This window comes from Pagrus major, chromosome 9, assembly GCF_040436345.1.
Source record: "Pagrus major chromosome 9, Pma_NU_1.0".
Lineage (NCBI taxonomy): Eukaryota > Metazoa > Chordata > Actinopteri > Spariformes > Sparidae > Pagrus > Pagrus major.
Window position 1 is genome coordinate 14,059,375 of NC_133223.1, and position 25,792 is coordinate 14,085,166.

A 25,792-nucleotide genomic window follows, 5' to 3' on the forward strand; every position below is an offset into this window, starting at 1 on the left:
GTGTGCAGCTTTAAAATGTTTATACAAAGTATTTTATGGTGAAAATGGGCTAAATGGCACATCATGACCTCCGTGCATCTGGAGAAAAATGACATTAATACACAATTTGTGTTATTTATTGTTGTACGTTTATCATGATTTTGCTCTTCTTTGTCATCGTTTTGCAATTTTTTGTAGTCATCTTGTATCTATTCTTGATCTCTTTGAATTTTGTGTCTGTAGATGTTTTGTGTCTCTTTTTGGTTGTGTTGCGTCTCTTTTTGGTCATTTTGTGTCTCTTTGAAGTCGTTTTGTGTATCTTTGAACTTGTGTTGTGTCTCTTTTTGGTTGTGTTGCGTCTCTTTTTGGTCATTTTGTGTCTCTTTGAAGTCGTTTTGTGTATCTTTGAACTTGTGTTGTGTCTCTTTTTGGTTGTTTTGTGTCTCTTTTTGGTCATTTTGTGTGTCTTTGAACTTGTGTTGTGTCTCCTTTTGGTTGTTTTGTGTCTCTTTTTGGTCGTTTTGTGTGTCTTTGAACTTGTGTTGTGTCTCCTTTTGGTTGTTTTGTGTCTCTTTTTGGTCGTTTTGTGTGTCTTTGAACTTGTGTTGTGTATCCTTTTGGTTGTTTTGTGTCTCTTTGTAGTTGTATTGTTTCTCTATTGAATGTTAACATCAGTGTCAGAGGCTCGTGTCAGTCAGGTTTAACAGCCTGCAAACTGCAGTGTAAATATTCTGTACACAGTGGAGATAAAGACAGAAAAAAAAAGGTACAGCACGTCCTCTCCAGATACTGACAAGGAAGGAATGTAAAAATTGGCATGTCTTGAGGCTCAGAGTGGAGCCAGACAAAGATGTGATGGCAAAGCTTTTCATCATCGCAGCATTTTTCACAGGATTTCAAGCACACTTCAGTGAGTTGAGAGCGACCATTGAGTTCAGCTCAGGCGGGATTGTTTTGTGTCAACAGTAAAGCTCGCTGGGGTCCATGTCCTGGATAAGAGAAGTAAACATCGTTGCACAAAGAGCTCCAACACTTGTCCAATATGACTCATCCTGAGAGTGAACTTTACACTCCGGCTGTTTGCCACAAACGAATAAATGAAACCATCGTGCCAAGAGCTGACCTACTTCTACTTCAATCGGGGTATTTACATTATGCTTCAATCCTTTTTAATTGAACTGTTTCTTTCACACTACAGACGGTAGGCAAGCCTTTAGATTGATGGACTGGATGTTAACATTTACATGAAAAAAGCATGTAAACAACATTTGAATAGACTCATCAGAGGCACTGAGCTCATCAAAACACAGCACAGAACTCAACATTTACTAATTAATGAATTACTCATTTGATAATAAAGCTGTTCATGTTACACTTTGGACCATTAAAACTGACGAAAAGAATGGGAACTCTTCCTGTGGAGACCAGGAAGAAAAAAAACTAATCGTGATAATGTTGGTGAAGGTTCATCCAGGTCATGTTAATTCTAGGTGCTGTATTGTAGGCAACTGGGCGTGTTTCAGTTTCTTGAAGACGTTTCACTTCTCATCCAAGAGGCTTCTTCAGTTCTAACTAACTGGAGGGGAGTTACAGGCTTGTAAACTATGTGTGGGAGTGACCTTACAGTCCACAGTAATGTTTCAGTCGCAGTAAGATACTATAAGATGTGTTCGTCTACTACAGTAGAGGTGAGAAGGAAACATTTTTGAGAGAAGGATTTAAATCAAAGTATAAAGTGAGCAACGCTGAGGTAAATATGTTGAGAAAATGAATGGATAACTGGATGAACGCCACCTTGATGCTCTCTTGTGTGCTCCTCGTGCTCTTCTTCTCTTCCTCCATGTTGCACCTGTCAGAGGGGGCGGGGTCAGTGACGTCACCTGGGGCCGTGGGGGAGGGGAGGGGTGATGCTTCGCGTCAGACGCCAGCTCTCTGTGGGGGAAGTTGTTCTCGGTCCGGCTGTAAACGCTTTTCTCAAAGATAAACTCAGCCGAACAAACATGTCTTCTTAAGTGACAAGTGGAACTACTATGCAGAGCAGCGGCTTCGTCACGTTTTTCTCCAAATATTCAGGATTTCTGGTGGATTTTGAGTCGCCTACAGGTTAAAGAGTGAAGCTACCGCGGAAGGATAAGGAGCAGCGAGATGGGAAATATGATACTGATGGCGCTGCTGCTGGTGCACCTGCCCACAGGTGAGGCTCTGAGGGCCGCATAGGAAACACACCCTTAACCTAAAGTTCATACTCGTTGTTAATACCATCTGTTTTTTATTTTTATTTATCGTTTTATAGGCAGGAATTTAGGGTGAAGCCGCTTAAGCAAACAGTCGAAACCAATATAATGTGTTCAGGTTAATTATCGACAGGTGTAAACAGCACAAGGCCGACTGTCGTCACGTGACTGGACACTGTCAGTAGTTTTTTCCTGACGTGATCTCCAAAACACAAAACATCAGGCTGTTCACACAGTGGACACAGACTAGATTTGGCAGAGGGCAATATTAAATCAATCAATGTTAAATGTTTAATTCTTTATTAAATCAAACCTTTAATCAAAAGATTACTTTTTATTATCGTTAATCTGCTTTTGAGCTGGAATAATTAGTCAGTTAATCGACCAGTTAAACAGAAAGTTCATTAACTTTGAATAATTGTATAATTTTTTTAGTTGTTTATTAAGCAAAAATGTAAAAAAAAAAAAAAAAAAAACAATAATAATAATAAAATCCAGTTCCAGCCTCTAAGATTAGAAGATTTGCTTCTATTTTTCTGGTTTATATCCTTGTAAACTAAATAGGGCTGCAACTTTCAATTACTATTTCCATTACAAATGTATCGTTTGGTCTGTAAACCATCAGCTAAAATGTGACAAATGTATTCCCAAGAGTCCAGGGTGACTTTACTATAATGCAATAAAATTCACATTGGATTATTAATGATGAATGGATTATGAAATTAGTTACAAGGTAATTATCTGTCAGTTGACTCCAAAAATGATAAAGAAATAATTGCTAATTATAGCAATAGCTGCAGTCACACTTAGATTAATACTTCAATCAATCGATTGTTTGGTCTATAAAGTATCAGAAAAAAAAAACATTGTAAATTTTTTGTATAAGTTTTAAACATGTTTGTTGAGACTGTTGTCAGATAGTGTGCAATTTGTAGACGTCACCTTGAGCTCTGAAAACTCTGAAAGACTTTTGTTTAATAAACGAATCAATCAATCACTGACTTGAAAAGAATACCAGCATAATATCAACATCAGCCAAATATCAATAAAGACTAAATCAGTCATTCAAATGCTCAAATTTACAGGCCCTCGTTAAATCCTCTCAGGTATCAAGAATCTGGTGGTTTTCTTTCCTTTTTCAGAGCCCTGTGTGACGTCTTCAAACTGCTTCTTTTGACAATCAAACAGTCCAAAAAACCAAAGACTCTTCATCTGCTATCATAAATGATGAAGAAAAGCAAATCTTCACATTTAAGAAGCTGAAACCAGCTAATTTTTTATTTTTTTGATTTTTGATTTTCGATTAATTGATTATCAACATAGCTGACCACTAATTTTCTTTCGATTGACAAACCGATGAATTGACTAATCATTGCAGCTCTATAATTGTTTAATAATTTTTAATGTAAATCCCCCCAAAATGTGCCTTTTCCAGCTTCTACAACAGTAAACTAAATATCATTGAGTTTAAGACTGTTGTTTGGACAAAATAAGCAATTTGAAGACATCAGCTTCAGTAAACAATCATGGCTGTTTTTTTTCCCTCTTTCAGACATTTAATGGATCAAACAGTCCTTTTCTTAAAGTAATAAATAAATAAATTATTGTGAGCTGCAGATCTAATCTTTCTGTATATTTTTGAGAGAAAACACTTGTCTGATAATTACTGTGAAAACACGCGTCTCTATCAGGGTTTTGGATACCGTGTTCAAAGAGAAAGTGTTCAAACTTCGACCTTAAATCTTAACTGATCTTCTCAATTAGCAGAGGTCACCTGTCGTCAGCTTGTTTTCTCTAACTCTACACCGCTGAGCATGATTGACAGCTGTTAGATCGTCTAATGATATAGTGCTGTGTGTGCACACTTAAAGGCTTCTGGAGTAATCTGTTAACCAGTCCGGTCAGATTCTTATCAGTCCAGCGTTCAAGAGCAAAGCCGTCACACAAAACACACGAGAGGTTGTTTTTTTTTCTCTGAAGTTACAGTCATTTGAATAGTGTGTCATGCTTGCTTCTGCTTTACATTTTATCTTCTGTCTCACCTGCTTGTATCAGAGCTGCTGTCCATCCAGGTGATTGTTCCAGAGACGGAGAGGAGCACGATGCTGTTTGCCTCTGTGATCCTGCGCTGTGACTACTCCACTTCAGCCAACCCTCAGGATGTCCTGGTCACCTGGAGGTACAAGTCCTTCTGTAAAGACCCAGTGCTGGAGTACTACTCCACAGGTGAGGCCTCAGGTGGAGGCAGAGCGTCATTTTAATGTGCAATAATGTAGCTGAACGTAGCTTATGTGCTGGTGTGTGGCTGCTGTTTACTGTTTATATTTCATTTCATTATCCTGCTGGCAGCATGTTAGAAAATAGAAAGAGTTAGAAAAATTTAGTGAACATGCCACAGTTATGATGGTTTGAGTTTTATGATCTAGAAGAAAAAGAGCATTCAATACATTTTCCTGTGTTTCTGTAGCCTATCAGGCCGCTCTGCTGCTTGGTCAAGACCCCTCAAACGACTGCCCGGACCGTCAGCGCACAGTCCGCACCGTGATCCAGAAGAGAGGCCTTAATGAGCCCATTCTGGGCGCAGACTACAGGGAACGCAAAATTACCATTCAGAACAGTAAGTTTGATCCCATCTTAATGACAGTGTTGATATTTCAGTGTGAAATGTTGGTACAGTCGTCCTAATCCTGCATTCCAGTTAATGTCAGAGGTTGATATATTTCCTGGTTGAAATTTCTAGCTTCTGGTGCACAACGCCAAAAATTAATTGTTGTTTCTTTGGCAAGTGTACACACAATTGCACCCTCAGCAGTGCAGCCTCCTTGTATTAGAAAAGAAATAGAGGAGGGAAAACAACACATGAGGTCACAGACACCATTTATTTTATGGCACTTTTATACCAGGAAATGTTTCTAAATACTCTATTCATTAGCCTCATATAAATAATGTAGTCTACAAATACATCCTACTCTCCCCAGGAGTGCTGACATTGTTGTGTTACGTCAGACAACTGCTCCCTCATGAAGTCTGGGTAGATGGATTTAAGTTTACAAGTAGGAAGTCGGACTACTAGTCGCATTTCATTGTACTTTTCTAGTAGGGCGTTCTGAGTTGTCTTGAACGCAGCATTAAACCACTGGTTTGTGATCTGGTTCCATATTAGCTGCTTACTGAATAATTGAGAAATGAATATTCTCATGTTTGGTAGGTCTGTGAACATACTGTAAGTTAACAAGAAAGTATTTGTTAATCAGTGCATTACTTTATAAAACTACAGGAGCCAGAACTAACATACTAGCAAACACAGAGAACATATAGAGCAAACAATTAAACTAAGACAAAATAATTCAAAATACCTACAAAGATTTTGTGCATGTCTCTATCGTGTTTTTGTTTGAATAATATTTTTACCTTTGTTACACTGCAGTGATCTAGAAGAGTTTTGTACATTTAAACCTTACATTCTCATCTTATTTTGTTTTTAAGTCATGCTAATGTGACGTTATCTGTCAACAGAGGCTGACCTGGTCATCACTGAGGTGATGTGGTGGGATAACGGCGTGTATTTCTGCAACATTGATGCTGCTGGTGACACGACAGGAGACTCTGACCGTGAAGTGAAACTCATCGTGTACCGTAAGTTTCCTCAGTTGATGTTGTGGCAGAAAGAAGGTCACACAGACCCTGAAAAGACTTTGTGATGAACTATGAGTAATGATGTGTTACTGTCTGTGTTCCAGACTGGCTGACGGTCCTGTTGATCATCCTCGGTGCTCTCATGCTCATCATGCTCCTCTGCATATGCTGCTGTCAGTGCTGCCCACAGAAGTGCTGCTGCTACGTGCGCTGCCCGTGTTGTCCACAGACATGCTGCTGCCCGGAAAAAGGTAGAAGAGATGCTTTTTGTTTGATTATTTTTCACCCACAACTGACACTGAAATGCTCTTATTTGAAACAAGTAATTACATCAGTTTAAAATTCTGATCTGATGTTGACCTTACATCAGACTGAACAGCACCGATCTGAGTTTGTCTCTTGCGATACCTCAAGTCAAGGTACCTGGATCATGTTTGAACAGCTGTTTAATCAGTCTTAGACAGGGAAGACATTTTGATTTGTCTCAGTAGGACAATCACAGGTGTGTTTATGATAAAATGACAGATGGCTGTCCTGGTGTTGTGCATGCTGGCTCACTGTCTCACTCTTGTGGCTTACTTGAAAACCTGTGCTTTGCCTTCTATTTAACTATGATGAGTCAAACTGTCGGCTGTAATAAAGGCCTGTTATATATGGCTCCAAACAAGGAGAGGCTGTGCAGGATCATCTTTATTTACAACAGTGGCATAAACATTCAGCGCGTCATTGAAAAAATGGTTTTGAGTCATCTCACAAACCTTTGAAACCTTTGTCTTTCAGCTGTGATGCAGCACAGGATGCTGCAGGAGGCTCAGAAGGCCATGGCTCCTTGGATGCATGGTCAACCTATTTACGCTCCGATTAGCTCCAATGCCTCCGTTCAGGGCGTTCCCATACTGCATTCAGGTGAGTGAATAAAAGTACAGTCAGACTTATCTTTGATGTTTTGTTGCAGCACTCTCGCTCCAACCCTAGGGCCTATGTTTGCTTTGGTTTCAGACATGGAGGAAAAAAAGTAGTAAAATAAAAAACGTGAAATTATGCTAACAGTATTGTATCTATATTTTTATATTTATATCAAGCAAATCACACATTATGTTGAAACGTTTTTGTGCTAGCCCTGGTAAATTGCTGTATTAAGCTATTAAAGCGTAAAATCACATTAAGTTTCATAGGTACAAACTGAGTTTGAATCTTTTACTGACTTTAAACTGGGTTGACTTTTATTACTGTTCAGTTTTTGCACTTTTTTTACCTGAAGACATGCAGTTACAGTCACAGTCATTAGTTTAGGCATAAGTATCTCCACTAGTTGGACTGTTAGGGAAACCTGTATGTAGCCTGAGAGGCAAAACCAGGGTAAAAATTCAATGCAACACTCACTGCTGGTTGAGTTGATTATTGTGAACACACAGTGATAATTGAAGGCGACATTCGCTAACTGAGAGCTTCTTTTATCTGGATATGGTTGGAGTCTGTTAAAAGAGATTTTGATCAGTAAATCAAACTCAAACTATAAAAGCAGAGGAGATAAAAAATATAATTTTGAAAAGCAAACACCACTTAAAATGAATGATAACATTGTTCCGTATCTGCTGGATGTGTAAATATGAAACCTTTTGCGAGTAAATTTGAAATATCAGCTTTATAAAATGAAGATGTGTTTCTGCTGCCTCTGAGTGGCAAAAATCTGTCATTGCAGGTTATTCATGTCTCCAAATTCTGTTTTTCCAGGCTCTTACTCGGACTATCCCGTCAAACAAAACTTTGCCATGGCTCCCATGCAGCTGTCACCCATGGCTCTGCAGCAGCAGCCCCCTCCTCCTCATCATCACCACATGAATGGCAGTGCACGCGACAGCATTCAAGGTACCGGCCAGGTGCTGGACTACCTGGAGCACCAGGTGAGGGGGCTGGATGTGGCCGCACCTCAAATGGCTCATTACGGTGTCCAACACATGCACCCATTAGAGCCTCAATACCAGCCTCAGCCAGCGCCTGTGGCAGTTCCCTACACACCCGGGCCCCCGAGCATGTTGTCAGCCCTGGATGAGATGGGGGTCCGAGGGATGGAGAGAAGGGTGATCACCCTGCCTCCTATTGTCCAGCGTGTACCCAGCTTTTCCTCACGCAGGGGGCCTGGGGCTGGAGATGGAGCCAGAGGTGGTCCCAGGCTATCCAGCCAGTCCAGTGAGAGCACAAACCGCTCTGGAGGAGGTCTCCCCCGCAACAGTCGTGGCTACAGAGACGTCTCTCCTCCCAGACGAGGGATCCTGCGTCAGTATAGCGATGACTCCGACTGGGAGAACAGGCGAGGAAGAGCACCAAACAGGAATTCGAGGAACGAGAGAGGAAGCTCAGGCGGGAGGAGAGGTGGTGGATCCAGACCTCGTGCTCGTAGTCGTGATGACCTGATGGAGGAGCTGCACAGCAGAGCAGCTCGGAGGGAGAGGAGCTATTCACCTCCTCAGCGCCGCAAAGGGTCCTGGAGCTCAGATGAAGAGGACAGCCGCAGCAGGAGGAGGAAAGGTGGGAAAGGAAAGGATTGGCCAGAGAAGCCACCCAGCTACTTCTCCATAGAGAACCAGTCCGGACACGGTAACAGCCGGAGGAACTACACCCACCTCTCTGTAAGAAATACTGACATGCACTCTAAACCAATGATCTGATGAGATTTATTCTGTTTGTGTCACTGTCCTTATTTTTCTTTTTAAGTCTTGACTTCTTTCTTTCATCACTTTATAGTCATGCTAACAGCGATGATCCATTTATTTCTTATCTAGTCCAATCATCAGGTCAAAATTTCACTTTGCTTTATGAACAAATATCTGTAAAATTGACGACCTTCCCATCAACCTCAGCTGCTATTTGTGCTTAGTGCCAATTACCAATTAGTTTAGCATGCTAACACGCAAAACTAAGATGGTAAACCTGGTAGGACTATGGTTTAATAAAGTAATAAATAAAAAAGTAAACATTATATATGCTGAACATTAGCATGTTAGCAGTATAATTGTGAGCATGTTAACATGCTGACTTTAGCATTAGCTCAAAGCATCTCTGTCTGTGTACAGAGCTTCAAGCATGACTGTGGCATATTCTTGGGTACTTTCTGTCTTTCATCACTAGGCATGGTATTAGTATTTTCAGCAAAAATATTTTGTTGTCCCATCCCTAATCATCACTTTGTTTTACGTCTTTGTCTTCTCGGTCTTTTCTTCTCCTTGTCTGTATTGAATCATCATGCACTATTTCCTCTTTAACTCAATCTCACCCCTCTCACTTTTCTCTCATAGGATAGAGGCTCCCATAGCAGCACCAGCGTAGTCATCTGAAGCATTTCTCTCTTTTTTTGACCTTTTCCTGAATGTTTCCAGAACTGTGAAAATGAAGACCATCAGCAGGTGCCTTCATCTGTTCAACCAGAGATATAGTTGTTGTGAGTTGTTGTGATAGTTGATCGTGGGTGCTGAAAATGTACTGTATAGATATATTTTACTCTGTATGCACTATATGTAATTAGAACAAAATACAATTCTATGCATGAAGAAAAGCTCAGCTGAGACTGTAAATTGCAGATAATATGCAGTTATATCAGAGACATTATAAGAAAAACTCTTGTATTTGTGATAATTAATGTCGGATTCTTGTTCTAGCTGAATTCAATGGTGTAATTTGTATGTATGTGATTTCCTGCTGGTGATGGATACGAGGATCCTTCTGGTGTCGTTTATGAAGTAAATGTTAAACAGTTTGAACAAGCAGATTGATGGATACTGTCAGATATTGAGGGTTATTTAGGTTTAACATTATGAACATGTGTGTTTTTGTAGTAGTGTATTTGTTTTTTTTAAATCTTTTTTTTTTACATAATTTCTTGTACTATTTTATTTCTTTTTTATCTTTATCTACAGTAACATTAGACAGTAGCAGCAATAGTTGCATTGGATGAACCACACCATATGATGAACCAACATATCAGTTTCATTTTCATTCATGTTTGCTTTTTATCACAAACATGATTAGAGATGTATCGAGATAAATGTGTTTGTCTTAAATAAACCTTTTTAGAAACAGCGAGTGTGAAGTGGATCATTCATGCACTCAGACTTTATATGTAAGATCTGACGGTCTCAACCAGACATAACTGATCTCTTTGAACTAAAACGCAGTTCCTAAAGCTTGGCCTCCAGGGGGCATCTGTGTCAAAATGTAATTTTTTATTTTGGTTTAAACTCAATAAAAGGAACTTTAAACATGTTATGAAGCAGTCTTAGTTCAATACTGATGCCTTTACTGAGCAAAAAAGACCATCAGTGAGAAAATCGGCTATTAATATATAATTTTAGTTATTCTTGATGCCTGTCAGCAGGTCAGATTCTAACTTATCACTGTTAGATAAGTCATAACATTAAGACAGTTGTTTAGAGGCAGAGTGCTGAGGATGAATTGAGGTGTCTCAGCCTTCTCTGTAGTCTGGTGGTATGGCATGGATATGTTTATCATCATCATTTATTAATCTTAAATAACTGCAAATAGATACATTGCCTCATTGCTAAGCATGCTGCAAACAGCTGTGTTTTTTTAAAAATGATAAAAAATATGTTGCTCCTTTCTTTCACTTGCTTTAAAACAAATGCACAATCTAGCCAGATCAAGATTTTTACCACAGGAGGCGGTAGTGCTCATACTGCTTTTGTCCACAGGGGCCGACAGAATCAACAGAAAGTAATGTTCCTTGTAGCAGCTTTAAATTTGGCTACATGGTATATAATCCCAAATAAACTTGTTTCATCAAATAACCATAAAACTAATTGCCATAGCTAAAAAACCCAGGCCCAACAGAATAATCTAAACCATATTGCAAGCTGTGAGTACACACAATTCAAGAATTTAAACTGGTAATCTGAACTTGGTGTGGTGTAGGCTGATCAGAGTCGAATTGTGTTTTTCTTTAAATTGAACTGTAACTGATACGTGGACTAACAGTCTAATACAACATCTTGAAAAAGACTATTATTAAATCTATCAATGCAGAGGTGAAAAGTGTGTAAAAATGGATTCTTTGAGGGACTTTGTGCTTGTTGCCTTCGACTCGTCTAATCGTCTAACAAAGTTTATTGTGTTTTATTGGAATTCTTTTAGAGCTGCGTTGATTTTAACTTTTACAGTGACTTTGTGGTACGTTTATTTGTATTTCCTATTTAAGATAAGATAATCCATGATTAGTCTCACAGTGGGGAAATTTGCATTATTACAGCAGCAAGGGCAAAAACAGAGCATCGATTAGAAAAGTAATAATAAATAGGTCAAAAGCAGTAAGACCAATATAAATAAGAAATAAAACTCCAAATCTATTTACACCATTGCACATTGAATCTCTGTATTTCAGTATTGCTGTTATATTCCTGTGAGATCTCTCTTGACAGTATGCTGTTTACACTGAACTTGACAGGAACAAGGAGGCGACAACAACTTTTTGCCTCAGGTGGTCAAAAACAGGTTAAACCAGATCCTCACCCCAGTCTGACTGGTGTGTCCAGCAGAGGGAACCAGAGGTTATTAATATGATCTGCTCTGGTCAGTATGATTTGAGTTCAGTGGGGTCAGAGGATGACTAAGAGTTGAAAAATGTCAGCTTTTGTGGGGTCAGAATAAAGTTAAACAGCTGTAGTAATCAAAGTAGCACAAGTTCTCTGAAATCTATTCAAAGAGAGTTACGTTGCATTTAGAGGACAGATGTTGAAGTTGAAGATGGAGCCTGTTTGTTTACTGACTCACAGGAGGAGGAGGAGATGGGGGTTGTCCCTCCTCCCAGCCCGCCATGCTGCTGTCTGATTGGCTGACCCAGTGGTGACCGACTGGGGGAAGTCAATCTGTCAGTGTTAGGGGATCCTGGATCAGCTGTCAGCTGTCGGTCCTCCTCAACATCCACTGATAACAGACATCGTTTTAACGAGCGCCTCCTATGAGGATTGAAGTCACAGCAGCAGCAGCAGCTTCACGTCGTTTCCAGGTGAGGCTAACTGAATATGAGCTAGGCGCTAGCTAGCATTAGCAGCTGCGCAGGTTTTTCCATAAAGAAAACAGTGATTATCATAAAAGCAGCGGGCAGCTAACAATAGCTAGCTGAGCTGATGCAGCCGCACACAGCGGGGTTTTTACATGAACACACTGCACACATCGGCTGTGTTCAGGCTCCATTTAAACATTTTTGAAATATAATTTTATCCGCTAAATCATTAAAATGAAGGGCTGCTGCGACCTGTTGTTAACACTGTGACTCAGCCTGTGTGAAGCTAATGGTCCAGCAGGTTGTTTACATGAGGACAGGCTCTGTGAACTGGTGCTCTCTTCTATTCCGGGTATGTCTGTCGTGTCTGGCTCCTGTGTCCTTACATTTAAGGTGACCTGACCCGCCAGCAGGACTGCACTCAGTGTGTGTGCTGTTTTGCTCCCTGGTTGTCTGCAGGCAGCATGAACTCTCTCCCAGGAAGAGCCGCCCTGTCTCTGTGCAGGCGCACGGCAGCGGGCGGGATGAGGGTCTTCGCCGGCTCCACGGGTCACCCTGCCGGGGGACTGACGGCCTCTCTCCAGGCTGTGCGGGTCTGCCACTCCGGGACGAGCCGCAAGGGCAGCGTGAGCACCAAGAAGAGGGGCTACGACATCATCAGAAACCCCAACCTGAACAAGGTGAGCTCACTGACGTGTCTGCTACCTGTTTTTATTCTGTAACAACCATAAACCATTTGGACCATTAAAGGGCCACTGTAGGTAAAGCTGAGTCCATTACCTGGCCACCTGTTGAATGCTTACTCAAAAATATAGGGGTCAGCATATCACCACAGTAATTGTTAACTGCTGCCAATTGTAGCTGTCACTTGGCTAGTTAGCTCAGTTAGCGGTGCAGCTAGCAGTCTGGACTGGGAGCTCAGAGCACCGGGGAAGTGTTGGTGTTTGCTAGCATGGGAGCTTTGGATTGGGACGGGCTGAGTATAAATTTGACAGGTGGCCAGTTCTTACATATTGCGCCTTTAATGAAACAATCAGTCGTCTTTGTGTTTATAAGATGGTAGCGAATGATGAATTATACCCATCCCAAATGTCCAGTGGGCCTTCAGATGTATTGTTTTGTGTGACCAAATGCCCCAAACCCAAAGACATTCAGTTTATTATCATAAAAGACCAGAGAATATTTACATTTAAGAAGCTAAAGCTGCAAAATGTTGGTATGTTTTCTTGAAAAAATACTTTGATTATGATTAATTAACAGTCAAAGTTCTTTCAGATTAATTTTCTGTTGTTTGATTGCTCCTACTGATCGAATGATTGGGCTATATAAATAAACTTGACTTGCAACAAAACACACACACACTATGAGAAATTACATACAAAAAATCACTATGACTAAACAAAAGGCACTTTAACAGAGCTTTGCTAATTATGTCATGTCATCATGAATATGGTAATTAATGCACTTTTGAAAAAATATAAAACTCAACTTCTTTTTTTAACGTCAATATGAACTGTGTCTAAAAGCAAACAAATTCATCTGATCCGAGTGGGGGAACCTGTGTTGTGTTTACATGATCGTGTCTACAGGTAACTTTATGCCCCCACATCATGTTGTATGGTGGTGCAACGTATATATACAGAAGTTACCATGGAAATATCACATGGTGCAGCACAGCAGTGCCACATGAATGCCACAACTCTCATCTAAGTGAGATAGTTGAGTGGTTAAACCCTCACCTCTGGAGCTATGAATCAACTCCCTGTAGATCCCCCGCATGTGTCTGTCCTGCTCTGTCTCTGTCTGCTTTCTCTCTTTTTTTTTTTTGTAATGCACATTTTTATCGGAGTTTAAATAGTCCATGCATGTTTAGATTTGTAGGCGATCTATCAGAAGTAAACATGGATAAAGACCTACTTAATTGCTCAAAAAACACAAATAAAAAGAAATACCACTGACCTTTAAGCTCGGTGTAGCCAGCCAGTTTCTCTGTGTCTTATAAAAACATAATATTATAGACTTTATTTGAATTGAGTAGTACACTTTTAAGATAAACCTGCACTGCATAAGCACAGAATAAAGTCAGTGCTTCTGCAGTCGTAGTGTGGAGCTACTCGTATTTTTTTCCACAAAGATGCTGCAGCTGCACTGACTGCACCAGGACCGATCCAAAACAAGCATCGACCAAGTGACTCACCGGTGCATTTTTTCCAAACTCAGTGTAAACAGGGGATACTTTGTTTCTGCCTTGTTGGCTCTCTGAGGATAGCAGGACAGATATGGACACTTTAGCAGAGTTTATTGCTTTTGATTTCAGTTGATGTGAGGTCGGTCACAGTTCCTTCCTCTGCTGATGCGCAGTCAGCAGTTACACGGTGACTCAGAGAACAATTCAGTGGAAACCGTCAGCAAATTGAGCCTCACTTGGGTGGAAAAATAGTCTCATAAAAAGTAAAAGTTTGTGTCAGTTGTATGCTTTAATATTTAATGCAACCAGATGTTAAAGTCAGTGTTAAACTTTTAAGACATAAATACTGTCCCACTTTTAGACTTTATCATCCAATTAAAATCTGACTAACTGCAGACACATTATACCACTGGATAATGATTTAACTGTATTTATTGAGGAAGGGCAGATTTCTGTCCATATTCTCTGACCGCCTTCTTTCTTCAAACCAGCCATATGATCCCAGTGACCTCTCGAATGTCACACAATCAGCTCATAACCATATAAATTAATCTTCTCCTCTTTTGATAATGAAGATTCTCTCAGATAAGGTTTGGACTGGAGCCATTACAAAGATTAATCTTATCTCCCGACCACATTTAGTTTCACTCTCTCCTTGTCTCATTGTGTGTATTTACAGGTCGCTAGTAGGCTTAATTACAGTCACTGGTGAGGAGTGTCGCCTTAATGGGTTTACTTTAGTCCCTCTTTAGCTTCACGCTCGCTCTGAACTCTGTTAATCTGTGACTTTCTCTCCGGCCATTCTCACAGTTATGCAGATACATTTGTTCTAGTATGTACGTCTAAGGTTTCCATCCGCATTTGTGGTGTTAGAATAGTTTATGAAAGTTGGTCCTGCACACTGACACTCTCTGTCTCCTTGTCTATTGTTAATCTTGTTTAGTATTTAAGCCTTCGCTGTATCTCCTTTTAATGACCTCTGGCAGCAGATCTATTGTTGTGCAACCTGTTGGAACTCATATCTACACAGTACAGTGTTGATCAGCATCAAAATACTCTTCAATCGGAAAGCATGCAGCTTGTGGAACAACTGTCGTCATAATGATTGCAAGCTCAGGCTACTATGAGTATTTCAAATACAGCTATCACATTTCACACATGAAGCTGGCATGAATAATTTAGCAGGACAAGGGTGTTTTCAAAAAGCTCACAGTAGATCAAACTGGCCCTAGAAGGCCGTTTAATCCGCCATGTAGGTCAGTGTTTCCTCTGCCGTGCATGAATCAAAAGGAAACGGAGAGAGCGCTAAAGCAGACACGCGGAAAGAGAAGTCGAGCTGCCAGGGGAGTGAGTTCAGGCTCCCACACTATTGGACAGAATAAATAGATTAAACCTCACACTACCCTCTGATCACTCTTTGGGATGTCTGCCAACTTCGAGACAGAGCAGCAGCAGCAATAATCATAACCAGAAGGCAGAGGGGGTACAGGGGCTGCTCATGAGAATACAAGTCTGGTTTCAGCTCCAAGTTACCGAAACATTTAAGAACTTTTCAGTGTTGCCTGCTTTGGGTTTTCTTTTCCACTGTTCACTTACATAAGGGGCGACTAATTCCTTGAGAAATTATCAAAAAGACCACTGTATTTGGGCGCGGGCATGAGTCATAACCAGACTCATACTGTGATGTCTAACTCATGAGTCACTGTGGTCTAGATTTTCTGATTTCTTATTTAGTTTGTGGACTTCACCCTGTGTGAACTGTTTCGGGGATGGCAGTGCTGTATAACCTCTCCTCTTCCACCCTGCAGGGCATGGCATTCACCCTGGAGGAGCGCTTACAACTGGGCATCCACGGCCTGCTCCCACCCTGCTTCCTCTCCCAGGATGTACAAGTGCTGCGTGTCATGAAGAGCTATGAAACACGTGTCAACCCTCTGGACAAGTGAGAGAACACACTCAGACGTTCAAGATAAAAAAAACAAAACACTGAAGTTCTTTATCGGGGCTGCCCCACTTGTTGATCAAATCTTCTTATCACATCTGTCGCTGGTGCACTGTCGGCTGTTGTTTTGTCTTTAATCTTATGATTAAAAGTTTATCTACTGTCACGTCAAAGGCTTTGGAAGGGCCATCCAGTAACTGAGACACACACAATATAGCAGCAGTGTTCCTGGAGCCTCATTTATATAAATGTTCTTAAGACTTCTATTGAACTTAGTCTTCAAATCATTTATCTAAGATTAATTAGATTAGATTAGATTTTTTTTTATTGCCCATGATAGGTACAGGGCAGAGGGCGGAGTCGGCTTCTAACAAGAAATGCAATAACAGGAGCAATAACACGATAATAAACTTTATTTAAAAAGACACGATGAATTATCTAAAATAAATTTGCAAAAAAAAAATGTGTAAAATACACACTAAAATATTGCACACAGAGTAGAATAGAATAACTTCACTCATTACATTTTACACAAGGCCATGTACCGGGAACAGACTCTGTGTTGACAAAGGTATTCCCATAGAATGAGAGGCGGTGAGGTAGTAAATACAGAGACACACTGTAAAATGTGTTAGTGCTGTGTAGTTTCTTTCCAGCCTTAATGTCCTTTGCAATCAGTCTGACAGTGGCTTGAAAAAAGCTGTTTTGGAAGTTGCTGAGCATTAAAAATCTTGCTTAACCAGGATCTAAGGCCTAGTCCATACGTGCACGGGTATTTTTGGAAACAGAGTTTTAAAAAAATATAAATCTCTGTCCACACAAGCATTTTAGCGCCGTTTCAGAAATAATCTCCCTCCAGACAACACCTGCAAACACATGACTCATGGCCATTCACGTATACGTGCATGCGCATGGCTCTCCAAACAGGAAGCAGATTGTGTTCTCTGGTCGGTTGCTCAGCAACAGAAAAATATATGAACGAGGCAGGGAAATGTGACTGCTCTTCACAGAGTCTTCTTAGATAACTTGTCAACAAAACAGCCTCTTTTGTCTCTTTTCCATCATTGTATTGTCAACGTCTGTTTGTGTCGTTGTAAATATTAATGTTATATTTATATAACATCCACTCCAGCCAACTGAAATACTCCATTGGTGCTACAAACACTGATAAACGTGTGTGACGGTACCATTGTAACTTATGCATCTGTGATATTAAAAAAAAAAAAAAAAAATCTCAAAATCAATTTAAATTGATTGCAACCCACCCCCAATCAAAATTGATCTTAATTCTGTTTTATGAATGAAGCCCCTGGTTCGATTCCCACATTCTAGCAGCTCTGTGATGCTGTACTTTGGCACAGTGGAGCTTTGAGGTAAGAGTTTAAATGGCTGTTCTGTCTCAGGTACATCCTGCTGATGACGCTGCAGGACAGGAACGAGAAGTTGTTCTACCGTGTACTGACCTCTGACATCGAGGAGTTCATGCCCATTGTGTATACTCCCACTGTTGGCCTGGCCTGTCAGCAGTATGGACTGGCCTTCAGGAGACCACGGTGAGATTCCTCACATCTACACTGTAGCTGCACAGTTCAGTTTATTGTTAGCACTGTTTGCTTTGGTATTATTTCATTCTTACATTTGGCTGAACTCCAATTTCACCCGTAAAGATTTTATTATTTGTCTAATTGACATTAGTGTGTCAGTGTTTACCTTTTTGTTTGTGTCATGGCTGCACACTATGCACTAATTCTAACCAGGGGTGGGTAAAATGAGGACGGGATGTGAGGGATACAGGGACAACTCTACAGCAACATAACAATAAACCCACTGAAAAACATATTCCCTTGTTTGAGCACATTGCCTGTCAGTACAAAATGGAAAAGTACATCAAATTCCTAAATTTACTTAAATAAGTTTCAATCCTTTGAATTTGGGTTTGAATTTCATTCTTATTTATTACGACTTCATATCATCATTGTGATGGACTATCTTTCTCAGGCAAGCTTCAGGTCAGATTTACATGACTGACTGCAGTAATTTAAAACCAGTGGCATTCAGGAAGCTGATCTACAAACCTGCATTGTCCAATCATAACATCAGAAACATAAAACCTTGACTCGCTGAGCTGCACAGCACCACAGATACTGCTGCCTTATAACTGACACCTACCTGTTTACAGAGGACTCTTCATCACCATCCATGATAGAGGCCACATCGCCACCATGCTCAACTCCTGGCCTGAAGAAGACATAAAGGTGCCTCTTTCTACCCAAACACACACACACAACACACACACACACACACACCTTTCATACCAACATTTGGCCCAGATTAAAACAGCGCAGACACAAAGGTTAAGACAAAAATGGACAACAATTCATAACATTGAAAGGTCCAGTGTGTGTTATCTAGTGCCATCTAGTGGTGAGGTTGTACATTGCAACCAATTGAAGGTGTTGGGCGAGTTACTCAGGAAGTGTAATAAGCAAATTAGGTTCTGGCAACGAAATAATGCTGCGTTACTTAATATAGTAACTGTAATATTATTATAGTATCTTAGACTACTCGTTACTGAAGAAAGAAATAATATTCCAGTATATATTACAAAGTAATGCGTTACTGCCCAACACTGCCAACTGAATACCCCTTGTCTCACCCTACACTACTGTGGCCATGAAAAACAGGAGCCTCCTCTAGACTCAGTGTTTTGTTTGTATGTTCTGGGCTGCTGTAGAAACATGGCAGTGCAACATGGCGGCTCCCTCTGTAGATATGAAAGGCTCATTCTGAGGTCACCACAACACAATGATTTTTAGTTTAGTGATTATATGCTATATATGCAATATAATAAAAAAAACCACAAGGGATAAAAAGTATGAAAACCAATGATTAAGACTTTGAAACTAAGGCAACACATTTTAGAAAGCCAGACTATAAAGATATATATTCCTCAGAGGTGGAGTACATATCTGTGTTCTCTGTGCAGGCCATTGTTGTGACGGACGGGGAGCGTATCCTCGGCCTGGGTGACCTGGGCAGTTACGGTATGGGCATCCCTGTGGGGAAGCTGGCGCTCTACACAGCCTGCGGTGGAGTTCGGCCTCAGCAGTGTCTCCCCGTGCTGCTGGACGTCGGCACCGACAACCAGGTGCGTATGATGACGAGGGTTTTATGAGCTGGTGCAACACTGTCAGTCCTTACCTGATAGATATCAGAGGAGTTGGTAATTATTTACCGGTTCACATGGATGATCAGTTCCAAAGCCAATACAGACCGACAAATTGTCTACTTTTGATTGACTGAGGCTTTTTTGGTCCAGACACTGCTCGATGACCCTCTGTACATCGGACTCAAGCACAAGAGAATCAGAGGGAAGGAGTACGATGAGCTGATCGACGAGTTCATGCAGGCGGTGACAGACAAGTGAGTGGAAACACGCAAATGATCAAATAACATGCAAGTGATCCTGATGTCTGACTGGTCGACTCTGTCGTCCTGCAGGTACGGGATGAGCTGTCTGATACAGTTTGAGGATTTCGCCAACAGCAACGCCTTTCGCATCCTCAACAAATACAGGAATCGATACTGCACCTTCAACGACGACATCCAAGGTACTGAAACTCTCACAGGACTCCAACAGGCAGCAGGTTTCATACCTGTGGCTTTTTACTCACCATATTTATGGCTTTTTTGATAAAATAAAAAATAATAAGAAACTTTTAAATGTGTACACATTCCACATGACCGTTGCACGCTTCCCTCTCAGAATTACCAGCAGATTCTCAGAAGGAGAAAAAACATAGCAAACATAAGATGATTAAAAACAAGGTTAACAAAAAGAATTTGTAGATTCGCTTGTTGTCTTGTTTCTAAATATCTGCCGACAGACCCAACAAACAAAAATTGGCATGTGTCCATTTTACCTTCTCAAGTTAATTGTATCATCATGATCTGCTGTTTGTGAACATGTCGGTCATTCTGTGTCTGATTTTGTTAGATGTTTCTTTCACATCAGACACAGATCTGCAGGTTCTTAAAATGTCTTCAATTCAATTTTATAAATATTCCAATTAAAATCATTAAATAATCTTAAATTAGATTTTGTGAGGCCACAAATATTTGATCTAATTTTATTTATTTATTTATTTTTTAGTTTTTTTAAGGTAGAGATATTTAAACCTACCACGGAACCTAATAATGTCTTTTTACTTCATACTTGGACTTACCTGTTTGTAAATGTAGATTATGATAGAACATTATTCCAACATAAAACCTACCTCTGCACAGGACCACATACTACATACATTTATACTTGAATAACGTGAATAAGAAGAAGATTATTTATCCATAAATCAGTCTTAAAAGGTCTTAAATTGAAGTGTTTGATACTGGTGCTACTATTAAAAATAAACCTGCTAATTTCAGTGATTTGTGAAGTGTTTTTCTCGTGTCTATCTTTCAGGCACAGCCTCAGTAGCTGTTGCTGGCGTCTTAGCTGCTCTGAAGATCACCAAGAACAAAATCTCAGATCACACCTTTGTTTTCCAGGGTGCAGGCGAGGTGAGAAGATTAACTCACTACAATTTAATTCTTTTTTGAAATAAAAATAACTGCCCTTAATCCTAAAGATATGAGACTTTTCCCAAAAGTGTGATGACACATTTAAAACTAGCCGAGGAAGGAGAGGAGACGGAGAATGATCGTCTTTGTTTTTATATTCGGCAGGCTGCTCTGGGTATTGCTCACCTGCTTATCATGGCCATGGCCAAAGAGGGACTCAGTAAAGAAGAAGCTGCCAAGAGAATCTGGATGGTGGACTCCAAAGGTCTCATTGTGAAGGTAATGATCCTTCAGTCCTTACAGGTATCCTCATTAATGTAACACAGCACTATAAAAATGCTGTTTTCTTTGCACAAATTTAGGGAAGAGGCCATCTTAACCACGAGAAGGAGGAGTTTGCTCACGATTACCCACATGTGAAGACCCTGGAGGAGGTGGTGCACACGCTTAAACCCACCGCAATCATAGGTGAGTCTGCCGAGAAGGTTAGGAGACAAATGTGGGGTTTCATGGAGACTCCCTCAAAGAACGTAGTGGTTTTTAGTGATATTTATAAAATCCCTTTATAACCCACATTGTGTGTTTCATCCACCTGTGATACAGTAATGCCTGTGGAAAAACAAAGAAACCTGTTAAAGGTGAATTTCTTTCCCTCCAGCTTCGCTCAGCAAATCAACTAATTCTCTCTGGTTCTTTAATTTGATGTTTCTCAGAGATATTAGATTGGAAATGTCTAAATTCATGTACTGCATGTATGATTAGCCGGAAGATAATTTCAGTCTTTTAATCAAAGTTGTGATAACATGTTAACATTGTTTCAAGTCTCAACATCTCTGTTGTATGATTTAAAAAAAGAAATGATAAGCTCATAAACAACAGTTGAAACAGATCCACAGTTGGTCAAAAACTCTAATTTGGAGTTTGTCATTTGTTTGTTTGTCTGTTTGTAAACTCTGCTGGATCGTCCCTCTGCTCTGTTTCCTGAACATGAAGGAGTGGCTGCTGTCGCGGGAGCGTTCACTGAGAAGATTATCAAAGACATGGCGTCCTTCAATGAGAGGCCGATCATATTTGCCCTGAGTAATCCCACCAGCAAGGCTGAGTGCACAGCAGAGCAGTGCTACAAGCTCACAGAGGTAATAATGAGCCATACTGTAGTGTTTACATGCAGGTGATCTGTTCAGTATTTAGCAGGTTTAAGGCACTGTGGAGTTATTTTGTTTATATTCTCATACAAATATGCTCTTGTGTTTCTGGTTGTGACCATGTTTTGAAAATCTGCATTTTTCTGTGTCGTCTTCTGTGCTTTCATTGATACATTGCTGCCTTTTACAGCAGTTTACCCCCTTAGTGTTGTGGTACATTTCATTTGGCGGATCAGACAGTGTAATGGTTTCTGCACACTACTTTCATACACCAGCACATCAGGAAATTTGACACAGAATGCCCGGTTAACAATTTATCAGACTTTTCGAACCATATAAACTTCCAATGAACACCAAATGTAGAAACTGAACCTGCCTTTTTAGCATAGTGATAACGATATCACATGTTTGATCACAGTTTCTTAAAAACTATTCGTCTGTTGCTTCATGATCAACCACAACTTTTTTTATTTTATTTTACCAGGAATAATTCCATTGAGACAAGGAAGTTCTGGCCAAGACAGCAGCATAAAAACAAACAACATCAAATTTAACATTAAAGAAACAAGGAACAGACTTAAAACAAGCAGAAAATTACATCTAGACAATGAATATACCAGTGTTCAGTAACAGGACATGTGCATTCAGTGATCAAATAGTCCTTAATCATCCATGTGTCTCTGTAGCTCACATCAAGTTGAAGGTGGAAAAACTCTGAATGACATTCAGAGTTTGTCCGCATGACTGAAGGCTGCAGCTGCTGACAGTTTTAGGGGTCAGTAGAGAACACAAATAAGGAGGCAGTTTGTGCAACACAGCCTTATAAAGAAAAATGTTTCATTCTGTGGTTGTACAAACAGATCAGACAACATTTCTTGTCACAGTGCTGGTAATCCTTGTGTAAATCTGTTGACACTTCTGCATTACTGCCCTCTGCAGTCACACAAATGATACTCCAGCAACCTCTAGTGGTTAAAAAAACTTTACAGTTTATCTTAAAGAAACATTTCTTTCTGATATCTGAACAGACGTGATTCAAAGTTTGTGTTATAACTATAACTACATAAAAAATGTTGCCTTTTGTCTCATCATACTTAATATCCTGTTCCTCTTGTCTGTCATCAGGGTCGGGGCATCTTTGCCAGTGGTAGTCCCTTCGACAAGGTGGTGCTGGCAGATGGACGCACCTTCTTCCCCGGGCAGGGCAACAACGCCTACGTCTTCCCTGGAGTTGCTTTGGGTGTTATAGCCTGTGGAGTGCGCCACATATCTGATGATGTCTTCCTCACCACTGCAGAGGTATTTATTGTCTACAGTTACCACATATTCTTGAAATAATCTTGACATATTTATGAGGATGTTACACTTTTTGTTATGTTAAATGATACCTGTACTGTACTTTCCTTGTGCTAATCAGTGTTATTCTGTCTGTCTGTCTGTCTTTGTGTCTCAGGCTATAGCAGACATGGTGACAGAGGAGCACCTGGCTGAGGGAAGACTCTACCCTCCCCTCAGCACCATAAGAGAGGTCTCCTTCAAGATTGCAGTGAAGGTGGGCGATCTTTCCAGCAAGGATATGGCACTGAGAGACGGCTGTTCTAAACGTCTGATCTCAGTTTTCTCCCACAGTCTACACTCAGACCTAGGACTTCTGTTGGAAATCTACAAAAATACAATTCCAGTACTATTAAAGCTTTTAAAGCTGCTAAAATTAAGATTGTAAAAAGTGATACACAAAAAAATTGAAGGAACAAGTTACAGAGAAGAAAAATGCCCTCTAAGGACAAAAGGGAGGGAAAAGGAGGACATGAGGACAAGGAGGCCAGCAAAACAGCCTCTAGATGTCTCTAGTCACCACTTTATATCGTCAGCCTGGAAGCTTCTTTCATATAAAAACCTAGATTTAGTTCTCCAGTAAGAACATCAACAGCCAGTCTGATAAAAAGTGTAGTGCAAAACCACAGCTCACTGTGGGTGGAGGTGAAGGCTGCACGAGAGTCATCTAATGTCAGCTTTCACTGACATGTTTCCATGTGTTAGTTAATTTGTCAAATTGAGTTGAATTCTTTACAGAAAAGTATAAAAGAGTAAGATTGTTGGTGAATAATGGTGCATGGTGTTTTTGTTGTTGTTTTTGCAGGTAACATCTGTGATTGGAAAGTGTTAGTCCAATCAAAGTTTATGTTTGTCCCATAATGCATTTTTATTTCTAAATTTTTCATTCCTGTAAATAAGTATCTGCTTGAAAAAAGATATGTTTAAGAGATCCTATTAATTGTATTAATTGCATTTTTCATGACTAAGTTTAGTCATGAATATTTAATGTTGCTTTTCAAAAAACATCACTGCATTGTTGATTAAGAGTTTAAGGCTCGTAAACGCTAATCTTCATCAGGACTACTGTATGTAGTGGTTTGATCAGATTTGACTGTAATCAGATTCTGGTTCAGATTTGCCTGATTTCTGATTGGTGCACAGAAATACTTGACATCAGCATTTTCTCAGGGACCCCCACCCACTTTTCAACCGGTGAGAAGAGCACAGAGAAAATAATTCATTCAGAAATCTCATTAAAAAAAATCCTGTGCTCATGTAGAATCACACCACATAAAGTACGAAGCTGTAAAAAAAATTAAAAAAAAGTTTTCAGGGCTTTTTTAAATATCACACTGTGAACCCTGTATTGACTGTGTTTCCTTCTGTTTCCTTCTCCTCCAGATCGTCAACTATGCATACAAACACAACATCGCGTCTCTGTACCCTGAGCCTAAAGACAAGGAGGCGTTTGTGCTGTCTCACATCTACAGTCCTGATTACGACTCCTTCACTCTGGACACATACAGTTGGCCACAGGAGGCCATGAACGTCCAGGACGTCTGATCCTGACCGTCGCTCTCTGCACTTAACATGCTGCCGTGGCGTCACGTTGCCAACTTTTCTCGCCTTTTAGCTTTTTTGGTTCATTTTCTTCTTTTCTTTATAAATGTTAGTCAGTCTCTGCTCCCCTTCCAAATGGACTGTGGTCATTATGATTTAGATGCCAAACATTTTCTATGACCTCTTGAGTGTCAAGACTTTTTTTTCCTCTTTCAGCGCTGTACTACTTATCAGTTTTATCAGTGTACGTGGTATCAATTCTCTGTACCTGATTGAAGCTCTGACTGAGCAGAAGATTTTATAGACGCACAACAGCATCATATCAGATATCAGAAGCACGGCTGCTATAACTACACTCCTTACACTAGATTTTCCAGCTAAGACGCTGTAGCATTCAACGCTCACAGTGACTCAAGATCTGTATATTGAGAGATGAATCTGAACTGATGCATAAAAAACAGAGCAGTGGCTCACAGTAACGCACAATGCTTTCTCTTGTCTTGACACATGTGAACAGAGGTTTCATTTTAAAGCTTAAAAAAAGAGGGAAAAAATTAACAGAAACTCTCAGTGCCTCTTTCTGTGTGGCCTCAGGACATCACTGGACATCCACATTATGAGCAAAACCTCTGTTGTTGTCAGGCGGGTAGCAAAGCGTCATATTTTACACTCCTATCAATCTGCACACGTTTAAACCCGCACACGGGACTGAAAAGACTCCAGGATCAGCCTGTACTTCTCTGTCGCTGCTTTGTCTGTGAGATTCAATTGTCAGGAAGCATCTGTTCAGAGGAGGGATTGTTGGGAAGTTAACGTCAGCCCCACCAGACTGATTTTGTATACAATGGGTGTGTTGTTTGTGCTTTAGTTTTGTACAGAGCTCTGCCTGTTGTTGTATTTTTGCCAAAGTTACTGATGAACTGTATCTTATCTTTTACTCCTAGAGAACATGATGCACTGCAAGCTTTAGTACTGAGAGATATGCTTTTCAAAGGGAACATGGAACTTTTTGAATAAAATTGTTTTAAAAAAGAAAAGAAAAAGTGATTGATGCATTTTTTAAAGATCATTTTGCATCAGTACGTTTAATCTTTATAAAGCCAGCACACAGCAGTGTTGTGTGAAGTACCTAAAGTCATACTTGAGCTAAAGTAAAGATGTCATGTTAAAATATCACATTGGTAAAAGTGAAAGTCATCTATATGAATACTACTTAAG

The 25,792-nt window shown here is 40.2% G+C and overlaps 2 protein-coding genes across 3 annotated transcripts; both read left to right on the top strand.

Moving 5' to 3' along the window:
- Positions 1–1,898: 1,898 nt before the first annotated feature.
- On the top strand, positions 1,899–9,925 carry ildr1b (immunoglobulin-like domain containing receptor 1b). The gene is made up of 8 exons (XM_073473582.1): positions 1,899–2,173; positions 4,269–4,439; positions 4,681–4,830; positions 5,730–5,849; positions 5,954–6,100; positions 6,630–6,755; positions 7,584–8,479; positions 9,146–9,925. The coding sequence occupies exons 1-8, from the start codon at positions 2,125–2,127 to the stop codon at positions 9,182–9,184; spliced, it is 1,698 nt and encodes a 565-aa protein (XP_073329683.1). The 5' UTR covers positions 1,899–2,124; the 3' UTR covers positions 9,185–9,925.
- Positions 9,926–11,727: 1,802 nt separating this feature from the next.
- me3 (malic enzyme 3, NADP(+)-dependent, mitochondrial) lies at positions 11,728–25,600 on the top strand. Of its 2 annotated transcripts, none has more exons than XM_073474380.1 (15): positions 11,728–11,865; positions 12,322–12,542; positions 15,859–15,992; positions 17,396–17,545; positions 18,172–18,247; positions 18,979–19,140; positions 19,312–19,415; positions 19,494–19,603; positions 20,455–20,552; positions 20,718–20,831; positions 20,915–21,020; positions 21,546–21,688; positions 22,823–22,996; positions 23,151–23,249; positions 24,416–25,600. In XM_073474380.1, exons 2-15 carry the CDS (start codon positions 12,327–12,329, stop codon positions 24,575–24,577), a joined length of 1,848 nt encoding a protein of 615 aa, XP_073330481.1. In that variant the 5' UTR covers positions 11,728–11,865; positions 12,322–12,326; the 3' UTR covers positions 24,578–25,600. The 2 variants fall into 2 exon arrangements, with proteins under 2 accessions (XP_073330481.1, XP_073330482.1); XM_073474381.1 differs by lacking the exon at positions 11,728–11,865 and adding an exon at positions 12,141–12,214 and having other exon boundaries at positions 24,416–24,659.
- Positions 25,601–25,792: the final 192 nt, after the last annotated feature.

Bases quoted from the DNA above. Each gene is read 5' to 3' on its own strand.
- me3 (XM_073474380.1), top strand. From the start codon at position 12,327: ATGAACTCTCTCCCAGGAAGAGCCGCCCTGTCTCTGTGCAGGCGCACG. The intron at 20,832-20,914 runs GTAATGATCCTT...GCACAAATTTAG, and splicing joins CCAAAGGTCTCATTGTGAAG to GGAAGAGGCCATCTTAACCA. The intron at 23,250-24,415 runs GTGGGCGATCTT...CTTCTCCTCCAG, and splicing joins CCTTCAAGATTGCAGTGAAG to ATCGTCAACTATGCATACAA.
- ildr1b (XM_073473582.1), top strand. From the start codon at position 2,125: ATGGGAAATATGATACTGATGGCGCTGCTGCTGGTGCACCTGCCCACA. The intron at 4,440-4,680 runs GTGAGGCCTCAG...GTGTTTCTGTAG, and splicing joins GCTGGAGTACTACTCCACAG to CCTATCAGGCCGCTCTGCTG. The intron at 8,480-9,145 runs GTAAGAAATACT...TTTCTCTCATAG, and splicing joins GGAACTACACCCACCTCTCT to GATAGAGGCTCCCATAGCAG.